This window comes from Gossypium hirsutum, chromosome A07, assembly GCF_007990345.1.
Source record: "Gossypium hirsutum isolate 1008001.06 chromosome A07, Gossypium_hirsutum_v2.1, whole genome shotgun sequence".
Lineage (NCBI taxonomy): Eukaryota > Viridiplantae > Streptophyta > Magnoliopsida > Malvales > Malvaceae > Gossypium > Gossypium hirsutum.
Genome location: NC_053430.1, coordinates 5,567,447 through 5,584,314, shown reverse-complemented (window position 1 = coordinate 5,584,314; position 16,868 = coordinate 5,567,447). Strand labels below are relative to the sequence as shown.

The 16,868-nt window shown below is 34.3% G+C and overlaps 1 protein-coding gene across 3 annotated transcripts; it reads right to left on the bottom strand.

Annotated features, from left to right (window-relative positions):
* Positions 1-1,261: 1,261 nt before the first annotated feature.
* LOC107913186 (U-box domain-containing protein 35) lies at positions 1,262-6,175 on the bottom strand. 3 transcript variants are annotated; one of them, XM_041117317.1, is made up of 12 exons: positions 5,940-6,173; positions 5,782-5,840; positions 5,446-5,520; positions 5,113-5,349; positions 4,839-4,957; positions 4,638-4,759; positions 4,169-4,368; positions 3,727-4,094; positions 3,287-3,388; positions 2,694-3,122; positions 1,843-2,595; positions 1,262-1,667 (listed from the first exon to the last, which is right to left on the bottom strand). In XM_041117317.1, exons 4-12 carry the CDS (start codon positions 5,312-5,314, stop codon positions 1,485-1,487), a joined length of 2,478 nt encoding a protein of 825 aa, XP_040973251.1. In that variant the 5' UTR covers positions 5,315-5,349; positions 5,446-5,520; positions 5,782-5,840; positions 5,940-6,173; the 3' UTR covers positions 1,262-1,484. The 3 variants fall into 3 exon arrangements, with proteins under 3 accessions (XP_040973251.1, XP_040973252.1, XP_016697172.2); XM_041117318.1 differs by having other exon boundaries at positions 5,782-5,827; XM_016841683.2 differs by having other exon boundaries at positions 3,727-4,088; positions 5,782-6,175.
* Positions 6,176-16,868: the final 10,693 nt, after the last annotated feature.

Below are 16,868 nucleotides of genomic sequence, written 5' to 3'. Positions count from 1 at the left end.
AACTCAAGTCCTTGTACACATTAAACTTTTGAAATTTTATCCTTTTATGTTAAATTTTTAACTTTTAATAATCAAATATTTAATTTAAAAAATAAAATCCAAATGGTTATATTAATATATTAAAATTTAATAAATTATTTATTTAAATTTAAAATTTAAATTATGCAAAGCAGAAAGTTTAATTTTTTTGAATTAAAAGTAAAGGCACTAAAGTTTAAAAGATGGAAAGAGTAAGAGACTGAGGGTAAAATTAGACCCTTCTGTTTCCTTTTAAGTGACGAATTCGGTAGCGTCGGCTTTATCTTTTTGAACCAGGATCAAAGAGGTTGTTAAGTGGGACCCCTTTGGTCGGTTGGGCTCAAATGATAACGTGGCGCTTTTTAATTGGGTTCTCTTATGTGGCAAGATTAAATAATTAATTAAAAATTGACCATATAATGTAAACATTATAGAAAACATATTTTAAAATCAATTCCATCGGAGGTCCAATGAAAAAGGAATATAGTGAAATCTTCGATGGATTTAATTTTTAGATAATTATCATTTTAATCCTTTATTAAAAAACATATATTTAAAAAATTTACCTTTTAATACAATACATATAAATTCATAAAATATAAATACGTAAGACTTTAAATTTATAGTTTCTCTTTTAAATTATAAAAAAAAATAAAATCTTAATAACAAGACGACTAACATAATTTAAATCTAGACCATCAGACCAAATATTTATTTTTATAAAAAAATTAACTTTCTTATTTTCTATGTATTTTATTGATTATCAGTAAAGTAAAAAAAACTCAATAAATAAATTTAGAATGTTGTCAAATATTATTTTATTATTGTTACTACACCCTTTATTTCAAAAGAAAATTATTTTGCTACATATATTTTAGTTGGACTGATAGTTAACTGGATAATATATATTTAATTAGATTAAATATACCCATAAAACAACTTTTTACTTTTATATGTTTCGTTTATAATTGAATTTTATGTGTTTTTTTTATTGTATTACTTTAATTAAACTAGGATAAATTTTAAAGTTATACTTAAATTTCAATCTAATATGTGATTAGATATATGATTTATCATTTAGTGTAATTATATATATAAAATTTTAATTGTGCTTCAAATATATAAATAAAACTTTAATTTTGATCCAGTTGAACAGTTTTAAAAAAATACACAAATTATTTTTATATTAGATAAATATAATTATTACAATATATAAACATATAATAATGCTAATCAAGAATGGTTAAAACAAGAACATGTTCCATGGAATTATGTTGATATTGGCTCAAAACATAACTAAATTTCAAAATCCTCCGCTATATATAATATACAATTGCATTTCTTACAGATGGAATACTAGCAAAGACTTATAGTGGACTCGAAGTTGCAGAAAGGAAGCATATATATATATATTTGCAGTAGTGGGATTAGGGGAAAGAATATACAGTAAAAAGAAGAAAAAGAAATCATTGTTTTCTGGACTTCCACTCCAAAATTGCAGAAAGAAGAGAGTAATTTGGAAGCAGATTCTTATTTGGCAAAGCCAAATTTGTCATTGGTGATATATCATTCGTTTCAATCCATTTCTCTATTGCTTTGCGCTCATATGTGTATCCATCCGCAGCTACACATGGTTCATCCATTACATCCTGTTAGGACAAAAAAAAAAAAAAACCCAAATTTCATTCAGGCAATGGAATGGGCATTGTGAAGCATCAGTGCATATGCTACTGCAGGTGTGTTCTTTTGAGTGTATATCCAACGTGCAACGACGACAAATCCTTGTTTTCATTTAACAAATTGTAGAAGACTATCTCTGCATACCTTTGATATGGGGCAAATGAAGTGGTTAGGATGTGCAGACTGTATATTGGAGATTGAATTTCGGGCCTTGTTTGCAACCTCCTTCATTTTCTCTAGTATGGGAAGTACTCGGTCTTTCAAACCAGGTCGGTCTTTACGTCGAAGTTCAGCACAACTCAGTCCCAATATAGCTAATTCCTTTGTTTCTTCAACTGGCCAGTTTCCAGCTTCTGAATCTAAAATTCTGGTTAAGTTGTCGTTATCTATTGCTGTTTCCACCACATGAGTTAGTGCTATAGCGGGTTTTGCGATTAGCAACTGCAGAATTATCATCCCAAAAGCATAAATGTCAGATTTTGGAGATATCAACCCGGTTCTTTGATACTCAGGATCGATATAGCAGAGTGTTCCAACAGGTCCAGTGTCCTTGTACACGGTGGATGTAGAGGAAGAATCTGTCGTTATCATCACGGAAAGTCCTACATCACCGATCTTGCTCATAAAGTTATGATCAAGTAATATGTTCGCAGGCTTAAGGTCACGATGAATGATTGGTTCAGGCTTTGAGTTATGGAGGAAAACAAGAGCTGACCCTACTTCCCAAGCAATTCTGTATCTTTCGAACCAAGGGATTGGTGGGGTATTGTTCTTCCGCAGCAATCTGTCCTCCAAGCTACCATTTTCCATGTACTCATAAACTAGGCAACCATGTTCGGGACATGCACCGAGAAGGAGAAGTAGATGCGGATGACGAATTTTGCTCAATATTTCAAGCTGAAACAGGGAAGAAAGACAAGATTTTTCAGTGTCAAATCACCTCATAATTATCTATGAACTATTATGGCTTTGGTTTAATCCAAGAAATTTTGTACCTCCTGCTGGAATTGCTTAGTTCTACCATTTTCTTTTGAGTGGAGAACTTTCACCGCTGCAGCGGTATGATGGAATATGCATTTATAGACAGTTCCATATGCTCCCATTCCAATTCTAAGATCTTCCGAGAATGAGGATGTAGCTGACACAATCTCGTCCCAAGTGAACTTCTGGTATTGCTGGAGGGGACCTGTCAGATAATTCTCGAGCTTTTCTTTTTCTTTAGCTTCGTGAGAGGCTTTCATCGCCGCCTCTCGCCTCAGTGAAGCTTCTCTGTCGGCACACCCCTTCACATGCACAGCTTCTCTTATAGCAGCTTCACACTTCGCCTTCTCTTGTCTAGCTAATTCTTTAGCTTCCTCCTCTTTCAAACATACCTCCTTAAGCTTCATTGCTTCCTCTAGGCGACGTTTACTTAGAGTATTCAACTGAGAAAACAGTGTTGACAGAGAAAGAAGTGAATCAGTCCGTTAACCCGAACAGATGATGGAGAGAACAACTTAGAAAAGTAAAGAAGCTCAGTGACCAGGATGCCAAATAGCAGCAAAGATGTGATTCGGGAAGAAGGCAAAGTCGATATAATGCAACTAACCTTCTGGGATGCATCAATGGTCTCACTTTGAGCTGCAGCATGCATTTCTCGAATGTGTCTGAGTTCGGTTCTAAGCTTTTCTAGCTCAAAGTTGATATTTACCTGCGTATACGTGGAAGTTTCATATTGAATTCCAAAACTAAACCCAAAGGCACTATGCATTTTCAGTAAAAATCACATTTTTCTTCACTAAAACATCTGTTTGAAGGTAAATTGCTACTTAGAGGTCAATGCAAATTACGAGTTACTGCATCCTATAATTTAAGCACCGTGAAAATTACAGAGTTCACCTATGCATATCCATTAACTGAAAAGATGATGACACAAAAGAATGAATATCCTTATTCATAAGGCTACCATGATGAGTAATGAAATACCATATAAGGCTATAATGATGCATAACACTCATCCCGTTTTTGAACAATAAAGGCCAAACCTACCTCACATTCGGACGGATTATTGTCTGCCTGAGCATCCAAGGTTGATATTTGATCTGGTAACCATGATTGTTGATAGGTTTGCAAGCTTCTGCGACTGGAATTTCGACTGACTGCTTCTCTAGATTCTGAACTGTTGGGACAAGAGCTCATATCATCATTCCCTGCTGCATTGTCAAGAGACTGGCATCGAGAATGGTTGTTATCGGGAGATTTAAACTGAGTGGACTCAGTCGATCTGAACTGGTTACTAGCAAGAGAACTCGTTCTTGAATGTAAATGCGTTTGATTTATCATTGAAAGTGTTTGAGATCTCTGCATCGGCAGGGATGGAGAACGGAAAGTAGCATAGGTTGCCACAGAGCCTAATTCTGCAGTTACAGAAAAGAGAAATGAAGGTTCTCTATGAGTAGTTTGTGTCAATCGTTTAGTGAAAGATAAGTACCTGTCAGCGAACTGAAACTGTAGTCCGATGAGTTCTTGGAAGAAAAACTTGTTTCGCTACTGTCATCTTTAGTGCTTCCATTCATCTCTGAATCAGATGGCCGAATTGATGTCAACTTTCCTTTAGAAATAGCATAGACTGTACAAAAGCTTGGAGCGCAGGCTGATATTCTCGAAGACAAGTTATTTTTCTTAAGCTTCCTACAGATATCATCATATTTACAAAATTATTGGTGGAGCTAGTGGATAACAGTAAATGTAGAGCTCATAAGTAAACAGATATGCAAAGACTGGCTCTTTGATGTTCACTTTCCTTTTCCTAGGACGAACCAGAAAAGGAAAACTCGATATGCAATACCCCGTTTCCGAGAATATGAAAATCAATGCATCAGTAGATTTACACAACTGCAACTGATGCATATCCAAAAAGGTATGGGAGTTTCTTTTTTTCGCTATGTTGTGTTAAATACCTTGTTAACATCCCACGAGATGAAGCTCCAATAACAAGTCTAGTAATAGTGTTCTTTGAAACCTCCTCTGCTATTGCATTCGCCACTTGGTCTGATTCAATGATTATAATATCAGCTTCCACCTTCAGAATTTAAGCAAATTTAGTTCACTTTTTGGGGGAACATGCACAATAATGTTCAATAAGAAAAACAAGAATATACCTTTCTTTGAGCACACATCTTATAAGGAAGAAGCATTTCATTTGCCTGCCATTCCAGTTCCTTCTTATAAGCTGCAGCTACATCTTCTCGAACTTGTGAAATCGGAAGCAAGTTCCCCACTAGAATCGATATGATTTCAGTCAATTTGCATTAAACATAGCATTCTTAAATTGATGACATTTTCCCAAATATTTAACAAAAGTTTCTTGAGAAACAAAAAAAATTAACTATCATCCATGAGCAGATACACTAATCTTTAAGATCCTTGACTCACTTGGAGTAGGAACAAGTTTAATCTTCGCACGAACATGTAACAACTTAAACATGACATTTCCTTCAGGAACGAATTTCTCCAATGCCCATTTAACCACATATTTGCTTTCTCTATTTCCATTGATAGCTATACCAATAGTTAAAGTTGGAGAAGGTGGCAACACCAGTTCATTTTCTGCTTCTTCTCTTTCTTTCTTCTCCATTATTCTGCCAGTTTCTTCTTATAAGACCAAATAATCTGCAGCTTCATAGAAAATACAATGTTACAATTATTCATTGTTCATTATTCATTAGCAACTCTACTTGGCTTAGAACTTGAATACAAGGAAAGAACCTGCAGATTTAGTACTCTTTTGGCATGTAATCAATAGAGAAAGATAATGCCCCCTTTTGCTTACAATATATATACCTATATACACATACAATCAATCAAGGCAAGTTAAAGAAACAAATTCATGAAAATAAGTATAGAAATGTACAAATTAAAATATATATATATATATATTAACAAGGGCATTTTCCATTGGAGCTTAAGCTTGAAAAAAGAAAACAGACATAAATGAAAAGCTATACCCTTAATTCAGATAAATCAAGAACTAATAGAAACCCATAAAAGTAAAACATATATCAAATCAAAAAAGAGAAAAAAAAAGTACTAAAAAAAACATACCAGCTTCCTTTGCAGCTCAACAGCTTCAAGAAATCCACCATTTTTACTTAAACAAGAAACTAAACAAATCATACTTAATAAATATATATATTTACTATTACTGATATAACATATAATATATTCAGATTTCAGAGATAACTATGCCGTGAAGCGTTTACCATTATTTGATGACGACAATTTCATCAATTTTTAATTGATTTTTTTTCTTTTTACACTGCTACTGGGTTGTTTGTTCATGTTAAAGGAAACGAAAATGGCTGGTTGCTTCTGGTTAGTATAAAAATGCAAATATTTGGTATATTCCTTCCAAGAAAATCATCAGAGAAGACTTGATATTTTTCGGATAATATGGTAAGATTTATCAAATTTGATTAGTTCAAAGAGATTGAGTTGTAGCTGAATTCAGCTGGGTTTAATTCTTAATTTAATCACTCTACTTTGGGAACTATTCCAATTGGATAACTATGTCTTGGGTTAAATTGCTATCCTAAAAAAAAAAAGTGAAAATCAAATATTCAAAATTACATATTTATTAACCTTTTTTATTTTTTATTTATAAAATATAAGGATTAATTTCTTAATTTTTACATAATAGAATGATGAAATCTGGGACCATTCAAGTATGATAGAAAGTGTCTATTCAAGGATATTTATTGGTACTAAAAATAGAGCTCTTCCTTTCAAAGTTAATTTCGATGGCAGTGGGTCAATTTCTTCACATGAACCTTCGTATAAAAAAATTTTATTTTTGCTATAATTTATGGTTCTCCACACATTTAAATTTTAATATTTTTACTTTTTGATTTCGTATTAAAATCTAATTATAACATTTTATTGGTACGTGAAAATTATTTTTATTGCATTATCAATTAGATTTTAATTATTAAAATCGAAAAAATGAAAAATTAAATAATTAATTGGTCGAGATTAAAAGTATGAGATTAAATTTTAAATATGTAAAAAATACAAGGATTAATAGCATAATTAAATCAAAAGAATGGGTTTATTTTGGTTGCATGTTATTTTTTAGGTATTAATCTTTAATTTGTAGAATAAGAGTGGTCAAATAGATTTGGTCCCATGCATGTATTTTATTGTATATATAAAATTAAACTAAATTTCATTTTCATTGACTTTATGTTGTTGATGATTTTAGACATATCGAGGAGGCAAGAAGATTGTCACAATTATGGCATGCTACTATGCTTTTTCTTTTTTATTTTTTCATTATTTTGAATAAATAAAATTAAATTTAAAAAAATATTCGACCAAGCCTATATTAGGGATTTATTTTGGGATTATCGAGGTAAATGGGTTACTGGTTACAGTCAAAATATAGGCATTTGTTTTGCACTTGATGCGAAACTATTGGCAATCATGAACGGATTGGATATAACTTACAAAAGAGGCGTAAAACAATTATTGATGGAAGTGATTGTTTGGTTAATGTCAATATACTTAATGGTCAGATAGAAGAAACAAAAAAGAATCTGATACAAATGGTTTGAAAGCTGTTAGCAAGGAATTGTCAAGTGAAAGTAATATTTATTCCATAGCCAGCAAATATAATTGCAAATTCCATGACAACATTAATTAATTGAGATGAAAATTTTATAAAATAATGTTGATATCACATATAATTAATGTTATAGCTAAATTATATTTAGCTTCTTTATCTAAAATAAAACTCCACCAAATAAAGGTCTTAAATGACATATGAAGCATGATTAGTGAAGCTAGGAATTACCCTTTTTATTCTATATTTGTTTTAATCTCTATTAAAAAAAAATAATTACTAAAACACTCACAAGTATGACATAAACATATTTAAAATATACATGTGCGTGGAAAAATACATACAGTAAATAATCAAATTTATTATTTTAAAATAAAAATAATATAATATAGGTAGTATGTACAAAATTATAATAAAATATATACCACACTTTTCATGAGCTATGATTATAGTGGTTAGAGGTGTTAAACGGTTAACCGAATAGAATTAGTATTAACTGAATTGTATAGTTTTTAAATCGTTAATTGAATTGAAAATTTTTCAAAAAAAAATAGAACCGAAATATTTTGGTTAATTTGCTCGGTTAACTAAATTAACTAAAATTTATATGTTTTTTTTGTTAAAACAAGTATAAAACATATCAAAAAAGTATATTGATAATGTTCATTTGTCTTGAAAGTTAACCGAAATTTTAAGTTTTAGAACACTATATAATTAAGTTTGGTTAATTCAATTAATTACTTGATTTCGAACTGAATTAACCGATAACTTAATTTTTAAAAAATTATTAATCGATCTCCAATCAAAATAAATCAATTAACAGAATTAAATTGATTTAGTTAATTAATTTGGTTTTAACCAAAATTTGAACACTTTTAATAATCAATATCAATACATCAAAACAAGTTTTTCTAGTACAAATTAACTTTTATCACTCCATTATGTTGGTGAATCAAAAAATATAAAAAAAATATATTTTTGACAGAGAAAAAATATGTACTTATTTTTTAAATTAATAGTATTTTCTTTAGAAGGAATAAATGATAGTTTTTATTTAAGAGATTAATTTTTAAATGAGGTATTTTTTTTAAATTGATTTTTTAAGGACATTGATGGCCAAAGTTAAATAAGTGCCAGTCTTCTTTTAAGGTGTAATAAAATATATTTAAAAATAATAATATTTGACAATATTTAAGTTCTGTTTGTGTAGTTTTTATTTTTTAAGGGTAATTTAAGTTATTTTATTTAAATACATTATATAAAATTTATAAAACCCAAAATATCTTTAAAAGATTTATTATTTTAAAAAAAATCAATTTTTTAAATATATATTAACTTGTTATATCAATTTAATAAAATGTTTTAGGGTTGAGATTAGGCAATTTTTGCAAAATTTTTTCGTGATTCTAATTTATGTAAATTGAGAAATTGTGCGCAACTTTTGTGAATTAATAAAATATGTAGTAAAACCCAAAACTAACACTTAACAAATTAATATTATGTTCATTGATATTGACACTTAGGTAGGTGAATATTAAATTTATAAGTAATCTATTGCATTAATGTTGGGTATAAATGCTTGACTTTGAAGGTGACTTCCAATTATCTTTCTAAGTTATCTATTTTAAAACTTCAATCTTAAATTTGTTAAATTCAATTCCAATATTTGTTTACGAGTAGTTCAAATTTTAGTGTTTTTATAAAAAAAATATGAAATTTTAATTGTATGAAATAAAACAATAAAGATATAGTCAAATATATATACTATGATAAAGATGATCAAATGATATGACTAAGATTGAATTACTTTGAGGTTTAAGATTAATATGCACATCAAGTGGAATAGTGACAAATTTTAAGTAATTATGGATATCACACCCTGAGATGTTAAAGTTTAAATTGAAATCGTGATTTTGAGTATTTTTTTTGAAAAGTTTATAAATTGAGCGGGTTCTAGTGAAAATATTGAAGCAATGGTTAGCATGTAGCAATCACATGTTTTATTATTATTATTATTATTATTATTATTATTATTATTTGGATGTAATGATGTAACTTAGTTGTATTCCAACTAAGTTTGTTAGTGTAGTAGGTGGTGATTTATTTTAAGTGGATGTAATGATGAAACTTAGTTGTATTCCAACTAAGTTGTCAAGTTGTAAGCTTGTATAAATAGGCTTTATGCCATTTTAAAAAAATATGAATGAATTCAATCAAGATTTCATCCATATACTCTCTATTTTAGCTTTGCTTAAAATTTATTTCATTTTTCTTCTTTGTTTCTGCCGCAAGTCTCGATTCTTGCTCGGCAAGCTTTTTGTTGAACCTTGCTATTTGTTGCACTTAGCTCCAACAATTGGTATCAAGAGCCTATTTCTTAAGGGATCTGTTATACAAATTCATGGCTTCATCAAGCTTTTCACCAGCTGCACCTCAAGTCTTCAATGGAGAAGGCTACCACATATGGGTGGTTAAAATGAAGACCTACCTACAAGCTTTCGATCTGTGGGAGGTAGTCAACTCAGATGTTGAACCAGAGCCACTTAGAGGCAATCCAACAGTAGCTCAAATCAGGCAGCATGCTGATGAGAGGACCAAGAGGCACAAAGCCATGTCTTGCATCCAGAACTCAGTGTCAGATGTGATTTTCACAAGGATTATGGCCTGTGAATCACCAAAACAAGCCTGGGACAAGTTGCAAGAGGAGTTTCAAGGGACAGAGAGGACAAGGCAGCAACAGTTGCTGAACTTAAGGAGAGATTTCGAGAATTTGAAGATGAAGGAAGAAGAAACTATCAAGCAGTACTCTGACAGGATTATGGCTGTGGTTAACAGCATTAGGCTCCTTGGAGAGCAGCTCAAGGAAGCTAGGATAGTGGAGAAGGTTATTGCAACTCTGCCCGAGAGGTATGAGGCAAAAATCTCATCTCTCGAGGACTCAAGGGACCTGTACACCATCTCCCTGACAGAGTTGATCAATGCTTTATATGCTCAAGAGCAAAGAAGAGCAAGCAGACTGGAGGAGCATCAAGAAGGTGCCTTTCAGGCAAGAACAAACACTGCCTACAAAGGCAAGAAGGCCTGGAGAGACAAGCCAAGGACTGATGTTGCAAGAAAAGAGGGTCAGACTTGCAAGCACTGCAGAAGGGCTGGTCATCCAAAAGAAAAATGCTGGTTCAATCCAGATGCTGTATGTCAGCATTGTAAAAAGAAGGGTCATGTTGAGAGAGTCTGCAAGAGCAAGGCCAAATCAAGGCAGAGTCAGTTTCAACAGATGAAAGCTGAGGCTCGAGTAGCTAAGGAGGACAGTGACCAAGAGGAGCAAGTCTTTGCTGTGTTATGCTCAGCTGCTCAAGAAAAGTTCTCATCTGGTTGGCTTCTAGACAGTGGATGCACCAACCACATGACACCTGATGCTGCAATCTTCAAGTCTTTAGACAGAAGCTGCAGAACTAAAGTCAAGATAGGAAATGGACATTTTATTCAAGCTGAAGGCAAGGGTGATGTGCTGATATGCACCCCCACAGGTGCCAAAGTGATTTCAAATGTGCTTTTGGTGCCTGAAATTGACAGAAACCTGCTCAGCATAGCTCAGTTGCTGGAGAAAGGTTATTTTGTTGTGTTCAAAGACAACCAATGTCAAATCAATGATCCAAGTGGATCCAAGCTGATGGCAGTTCCTATGGCTAATAAGAGCTTTGTAGTTGACTGGACCAGGGAGTCAAACATTGCCTACACAGTCACATCAGATGAATCCAAGCTTTGGCATCAAAGACTGGGACATGCCAACTTCAGATCGATGGCTCGAATGGTCAGAGAGGACTTGGCTGAAAACTTCATCAACTCAGTGGATCATGATGATGTGTGTGAAGTGTGTCAGCTAGGAAAGCAGGCCAGACTCCCATTTCCCTCGAATCAAGCCTGGAGAGCCTCTGAAAAACTCCAACTGGTGCACACTGATGTGTGTGGCCCTATGAGGATTGAGTCATTAAGTGGAAACAGGTACTTCATACTGTTCATTGATGATTTTTCAAGATATTGCTGGCTTTACTTCCTAAAACAGAAATCAGAGGCGGCCTCAGTGTTTTGGAAGTTCAAGACTGCTGCTGAGACTGAAACAGGTTACAAGCTGAAGTCCATAAGGACTGATAATGGGACTGAGTACACCTCAGCTCAGTTCCAAGCCTTCTGTGATAAGGCAGGCATCAAACATCAACTTACCAACACATATACACCTCAGCAAAATGGTGTAAGTGAAAGGAAGAATAGGAGTTTGATGGATATGGCCAGGTGCTTGATGATTCAGAAGAATTTGCCTAAAGCACTATGGGCAGAGGCAGTTAACACTGCAAACTACATTCAAAATAGGCTTCCAACCAAGGCCTTGGATCAGAAGACTCCATTCGAAGCCTGGTTTGGATTCAAGCCATCACTGGCTCATCTGAAGGTCTTTGGATGCATCTGTTATGCTCATGTACCTGCTGTCAAAAGGGACAAATTGTCTGAAAGGGCTCGACCTGGTATTTTGGTGGGCTACAGCACTGTTAAGAAGGGCTATAGGATCTTGGATCCTTCAACAAAGAAAGTGTCAGTCAGTAGGGATGTGGTATTTGATGAAAAGTCATGTTGGAACTGGGAAAAACATGAACCTGAGAAAGTTTCAGAAGGACTTGCAACAGATCAAGCTGAGCCAGATCAAAATGTTCCTGAAATGGACATTGATGATGAACCAGTTAGAGGAACAAGACCATTGACTGAGATTTATGAAAGAGCTCATGTAGCCATAGCTGAACCAAGCAATTTTGAAGAGGCTGAAGCTCAGCAAGAGTGGAAGCAGGCAATGGCTGAGGAGATTAGCATGATTGAGAAGAACCAGACCTGGGAATTAGTTGAAAGGCCAGTCAAAAGGAAGATAATTGGGGTGAAATGGGTGTACAAAGCCAAGCAAAATGCTGATGGTACCTTGAACAAACTGAAAGCAAGGCTAGTTGTCAAGGGGTTCAGTCAGAGGTATGGCCTGGACTACCTGGAGACCTTTGCACCAGTGGCCAGGCTAGACACCATCAGATTACTGATTGCCTTAGCAGCACAGCTCGAGTGGAAGATCCATCAACTCGATGTGAAATCAGCCTTTCTGAATGGTTTCTTAGATGAAGAGATCTATGTTGAACAACCACAAGGGTTTGAGATAGCTGGCAGAGAGCATATGGTCTACAAACTGAAGAAGGCCCTATATGGCTTAAAACAGGCTCCAAGGGCCTGGTACAGCAGAATCGATGGCTACTTGACTAATTTGGGATTCGATCGAAGCAAGAGTGAGCCAACACTGTATGTCAAGAAGCAAGGGACACAAACACAGCTCATTGTATCCCTATATGTTGATGACCTGCTGGTGACAGGAGGAGATCGAGCAGTGCTGGTCGATTTCAAGACCAAGATGCAAGAAGTATTTGAAATGTCTGATCTAGGGGAAATGTCTTATTTCCTTGGAATGGAGGTGACTCAAGCACAAAATGGGATATTTCTAAGTCAGAGAAACTTTGCCACAAAGATTTTGACCAAGTTCTCCATGCAAAACAGTAAAGCAACTAAAACACCTGTTGCTGTTGGAGAAAAACTATCGAGCCAAGGTGATTTTGAGAAGGTTTGTGAAACAACCTACAGAAGTCTAGTTGGTTGTCTGTTATATTTAACTGCCACTAGACCAGACATAATGTATGCTGTAGGATTGCTCTCAAGGTTCTTGCATTGTTGTAATAAAAAGCATTTACAAGCTGCTAAGAGAGTGCTTAGATATGTCAAAGGCACTTTGAGCTATGGTTTAAAGTACAGCAAGGAAGGAAATCTGAAGCTGGTTGGCTACACTGATAGTGACTGGGCTGGCTCGATAGATGACATGAAAAGCACCTCAGGGTATGCTTTCAACCTTGGTTCAGCCATGTTTTGCTGGAGCTCGAAGAAGCAAAGTCTGGTGGCTCAATCTACTGCTGAAGCAGAATATGTGGCAGCTGCAAGTGCTGTCAACCAAGCCATTTGGCTAAGGAAAATCTTAGCTGATTTGAAAGTGCATCAAAAGGAAGCTACTGAGATCTTCTGTGACAACCAATCTTCAGTTGCAATTGCTAAAAATCCAGTGTTCCATGGAAGAACAAAGCATTTCAGCATCAAGTTGCATGTTGTTCGAGAAATGGAGCAAGCTCAGGAAGTGAAGCTGATCCATTGTAATTCTGAGGATCAACTTGCAGACATTTTGACTAAAGCCCTTAATGTCACAAGGTTCGAATGTCTAAGAAGGAAGCTAGGTGTTTGCTCCATGCAAACCAAGGAGGAGTATTGAAGCAATGGTTAGCATGTAGCAATCACATGTTTTATTATTATTATTATTATTATTATTATTATTATTTGGATGTAATGATGTAACTTAGTTGTATTCCAACTAAGTTTGTTAGTGTAGTAGGTGGTGATTTATTTTAAGTGGATGTAATGATGAAACTTAGTTGTATTCCAACTAAGTTGTCAAGTTGTAAGCTTGTATAAATAGGCTTTATGCCATTTTAAAAAAATATGAATGAATTCAATCAAGATTTCATCCATATACTCTCTATTTTAGCTTTGCTTAAAATTTATTTCATTTTTCTTCTTTGTTTCTGCCGCAAGTCTCGATTCTTGCTCGGCAAGCTTTTTGTTGAACCTTGCTATTTGTTGCACTTAGCTCCAACAGAAAATAACAGGAATTGATGACTAGTTGAGGAAAAGTTGGATTTTAATTTTGGTTTCGTTATATTTGAACTAGAAATATATCATAGTGGGAGACATGGTAATTGTGGAGTTTTACACTAGGGTGTTGAATTTGAAATTGGTGAGGAAGTGTGGGAGTAGTATATAAGGGAGAGAGAGAGTTCTTTCATTTTTCTATTCTTTCTTCATCTTCTTCACTGGTTTGGTTATAAGAGAGAAAGATTAAAAAGCGGTCTGCATGGAGGAAAGGAAATAAAGCCTGTGCATAAGTAACTGATGATTTATCAAGCTGATAAGCTTCTTAATCTTTTTGTGTTCATGTATTTAAGGAAAAGAGAGAAAGTTAACGATTTCAGTTAATTCATTGATATTGTTCTGTATCAGGTAAAGTTAAATGTAATCATTTTAAATAGCCTTTGCATGTAAAGGAATTATGGTTTGTATGATGATGAATTGTCTTCGTTAGAATTCTGAATTGATTGTTATACTTTGTTGACTAAGGAGGCTCAATATGTAGCAATGGAAAAGTTGAGTAGGTAGACTTGGCGTCAACCTCCAGGTTAGTTTCAGCATTTAGGTCTTAAAGGATGTCTATTTATTTTCAGTATCATGTGCTGAGTATGTTTATCTGAGTGTGGGGTAGATGGTTAGTTCCAACACTTAGATCTTAAAGGATGTCTATTTATTTTCAGTATCATGTGCTGAGTATGTTTAACTTAGGTCTTAAAAGATGCGTGCTATGTCTTGACATGCAAATGTAAGATTGGTCATAGGTTTATTAATGTGATATGGATGAAATGTTAGCGTAATATGTGTCATGTTTGAACAGTAGTATTGGTTGATTGTTTGTGTATGAAATACATGTGTATGAATTGTGTGGAGTAGTCGAGAGCTGTCAAAGTGTGTTTGAGATGAAAGACGGAGAAGGAGAATTTGATATGTTACAAGGTTTGCCTCTAGTGTGGCATGTGAATGCAAACCGATATTGGCAAATGACCCTGGTCTTGCGGGGGAACACTTATGTGTTCAAATTAACAAGGAGGATTTGCAAAGGTTCGGGCGGATTATACAGAAACTAAACATTAATGATATTGGCTTTGCGGAGGTTTGGACGGACTGTATGAAGAAAGGTGCGCACCAGGATACAAAAGCCCTTTATGGACGTATGAAAACCCTTTATGGGTGGTAAAAGACTTTACAGAGTCAGATGCTTTAAGTCGTATAAATGAATGCAAGTCTATGGTTATGGCGTGAACCAGGGAGGTCCGCGAAACAGTTCGCGGTTACGAATCTGTTAGAATTGCCTATAAGGCAAGATCCAATGGAGGTTCGAGATAATTCGCGTATGCAAATTCGTGTTTATGTCCACAACTCTGTTTCCATAAATATGGAGTCTACTTGATAAATCCGCCAAAAATGAGTTTGTTTTTTGGTAATCTATGGCCAAAGGTATGAGCTATCTGTTTATGTGAGTCCATATATAAAATATATGATAGTCCGTTAAGGCTATCTCACATGTAAAATTCCACAGAAAAGGATTCACTTGTATGAATTCGCCTACATATTATATGTTTCTAAGAGCTGTTCACTAAGAATGGGCTATCTATTTTTGCGAGACAGAGGCAGGATATGACAGTCCGCTAGAATGTTTATTTAATTAAGGTGAGTAGATTTCCACTTAATCTTTAATGGGGTCTTCTTTATGGATCCACATTTATGTTTCGCAAGGTATGAATATGCATCATTGGGTCTGAAACCAGAACCCATTTGGATCGTACTATAAATTTGAGTCCGTTAGGACAAATTAGCAGTCCGCAAAAGGAACTATTCGCTAAGATTCGTCTTAATTGGTTATCTGGATTTATTGGTACAAGATGTGCTATGGGGTTTATCTATAGATTTTCTTTCATAAGTTCCCAAGTAAGAATCCACGAAGAATAACTCTCAAGGGAATGGTTGCACAAGATTCTGCAAGGACAACTATTGAAAAAAGAATCTGCAGGTATTGTCCGCCAAAATATCAAACGTATATAGACCAGTATTCGTGATTACCTATCTATGAACTCTCGTAAGGGAAAGCCTTATATGGGCAAGACTGCGAGTAGTCCAGAACGTGTGCTCTCCTGATATCCATCGTTTGATCTGGATCTAATACAACCTAGCAAGCTGAATTGTTCTCAAAAAGTACCAACTAAGTTAAACTGCCTGAAGTAAAGATTACGCCAGCAAGATTGATGAAATGTTCTTGTACAAGAAAACATCATATGTGAATTCAGATCCTTGAAGTATTAGCTTGTTAGCATTATGATGGTTTCAGGTATGGATCACTAACTAAGTTCGATTGAACTTACCAGTGTTTTGTCATGAATTGCAGGTATTATGTCGATTCAAGGATTCGAGGAGGGATCAGGCCAGGATTTGCTGAGCTCATGCGACTTTCCTTATTTGATATAATATGCATACAGCGGGGCGACGCAGAAACGAAGTCTCAGGGTCCGAGTTGAGTTGTAATTAAGTTTGGAAATATTATATCAACTTTTAAAACCAAGTAGCTATCTCAATGTAGTAGAACTTCCGATGTAAATTGTTTTATACGGGTCTTAAAATTGTATTAAATTCCTTTGACGAAATAAATTACTTAACTAGGTTATAAATGGTTACTATTAATTTGATTCAGCATGCGGATCGTACTAAGGTAAGCTTTTATAAATAAGAGTTAGTACTACATGACTTGAATTGGTGGTATTTTTTAAATGAACATATTAGGTAGATTTAGGGTGAATTTGGATGGGTGGTGCGTTTACCTGCGGTTAGTGTAAAAGCAGTGGTGGCG

What these genes read in the sequence shown, in the direction of transcription:
- LOC107913186 (XM_041117317.1), bottom strand. Translation starts at nt 5,314, where the DNA reads ATGGAGAAGAAAGAAAGAGAAGAAGCAGAAAATGAACTGGTGTTGCCA. An exon ending in ATAATCCGTCCGAATGTGAG is followed by an intron (nt 3,389 to 3,726) that starts GTAGGTTTGGCC and finishes ACGTATACGCAG; the next exon opens with GTAAATATCAACTTTGAGCT. An exon ending in CCATTGATGCATCCCAGAAG is followed by an intron (nt 3,123 to 3,286) that starts GTTAGTTGCATT and finishes CTGTTTTCTCAG; the next exon opens with TTGAATACTCTAAGTAAACG.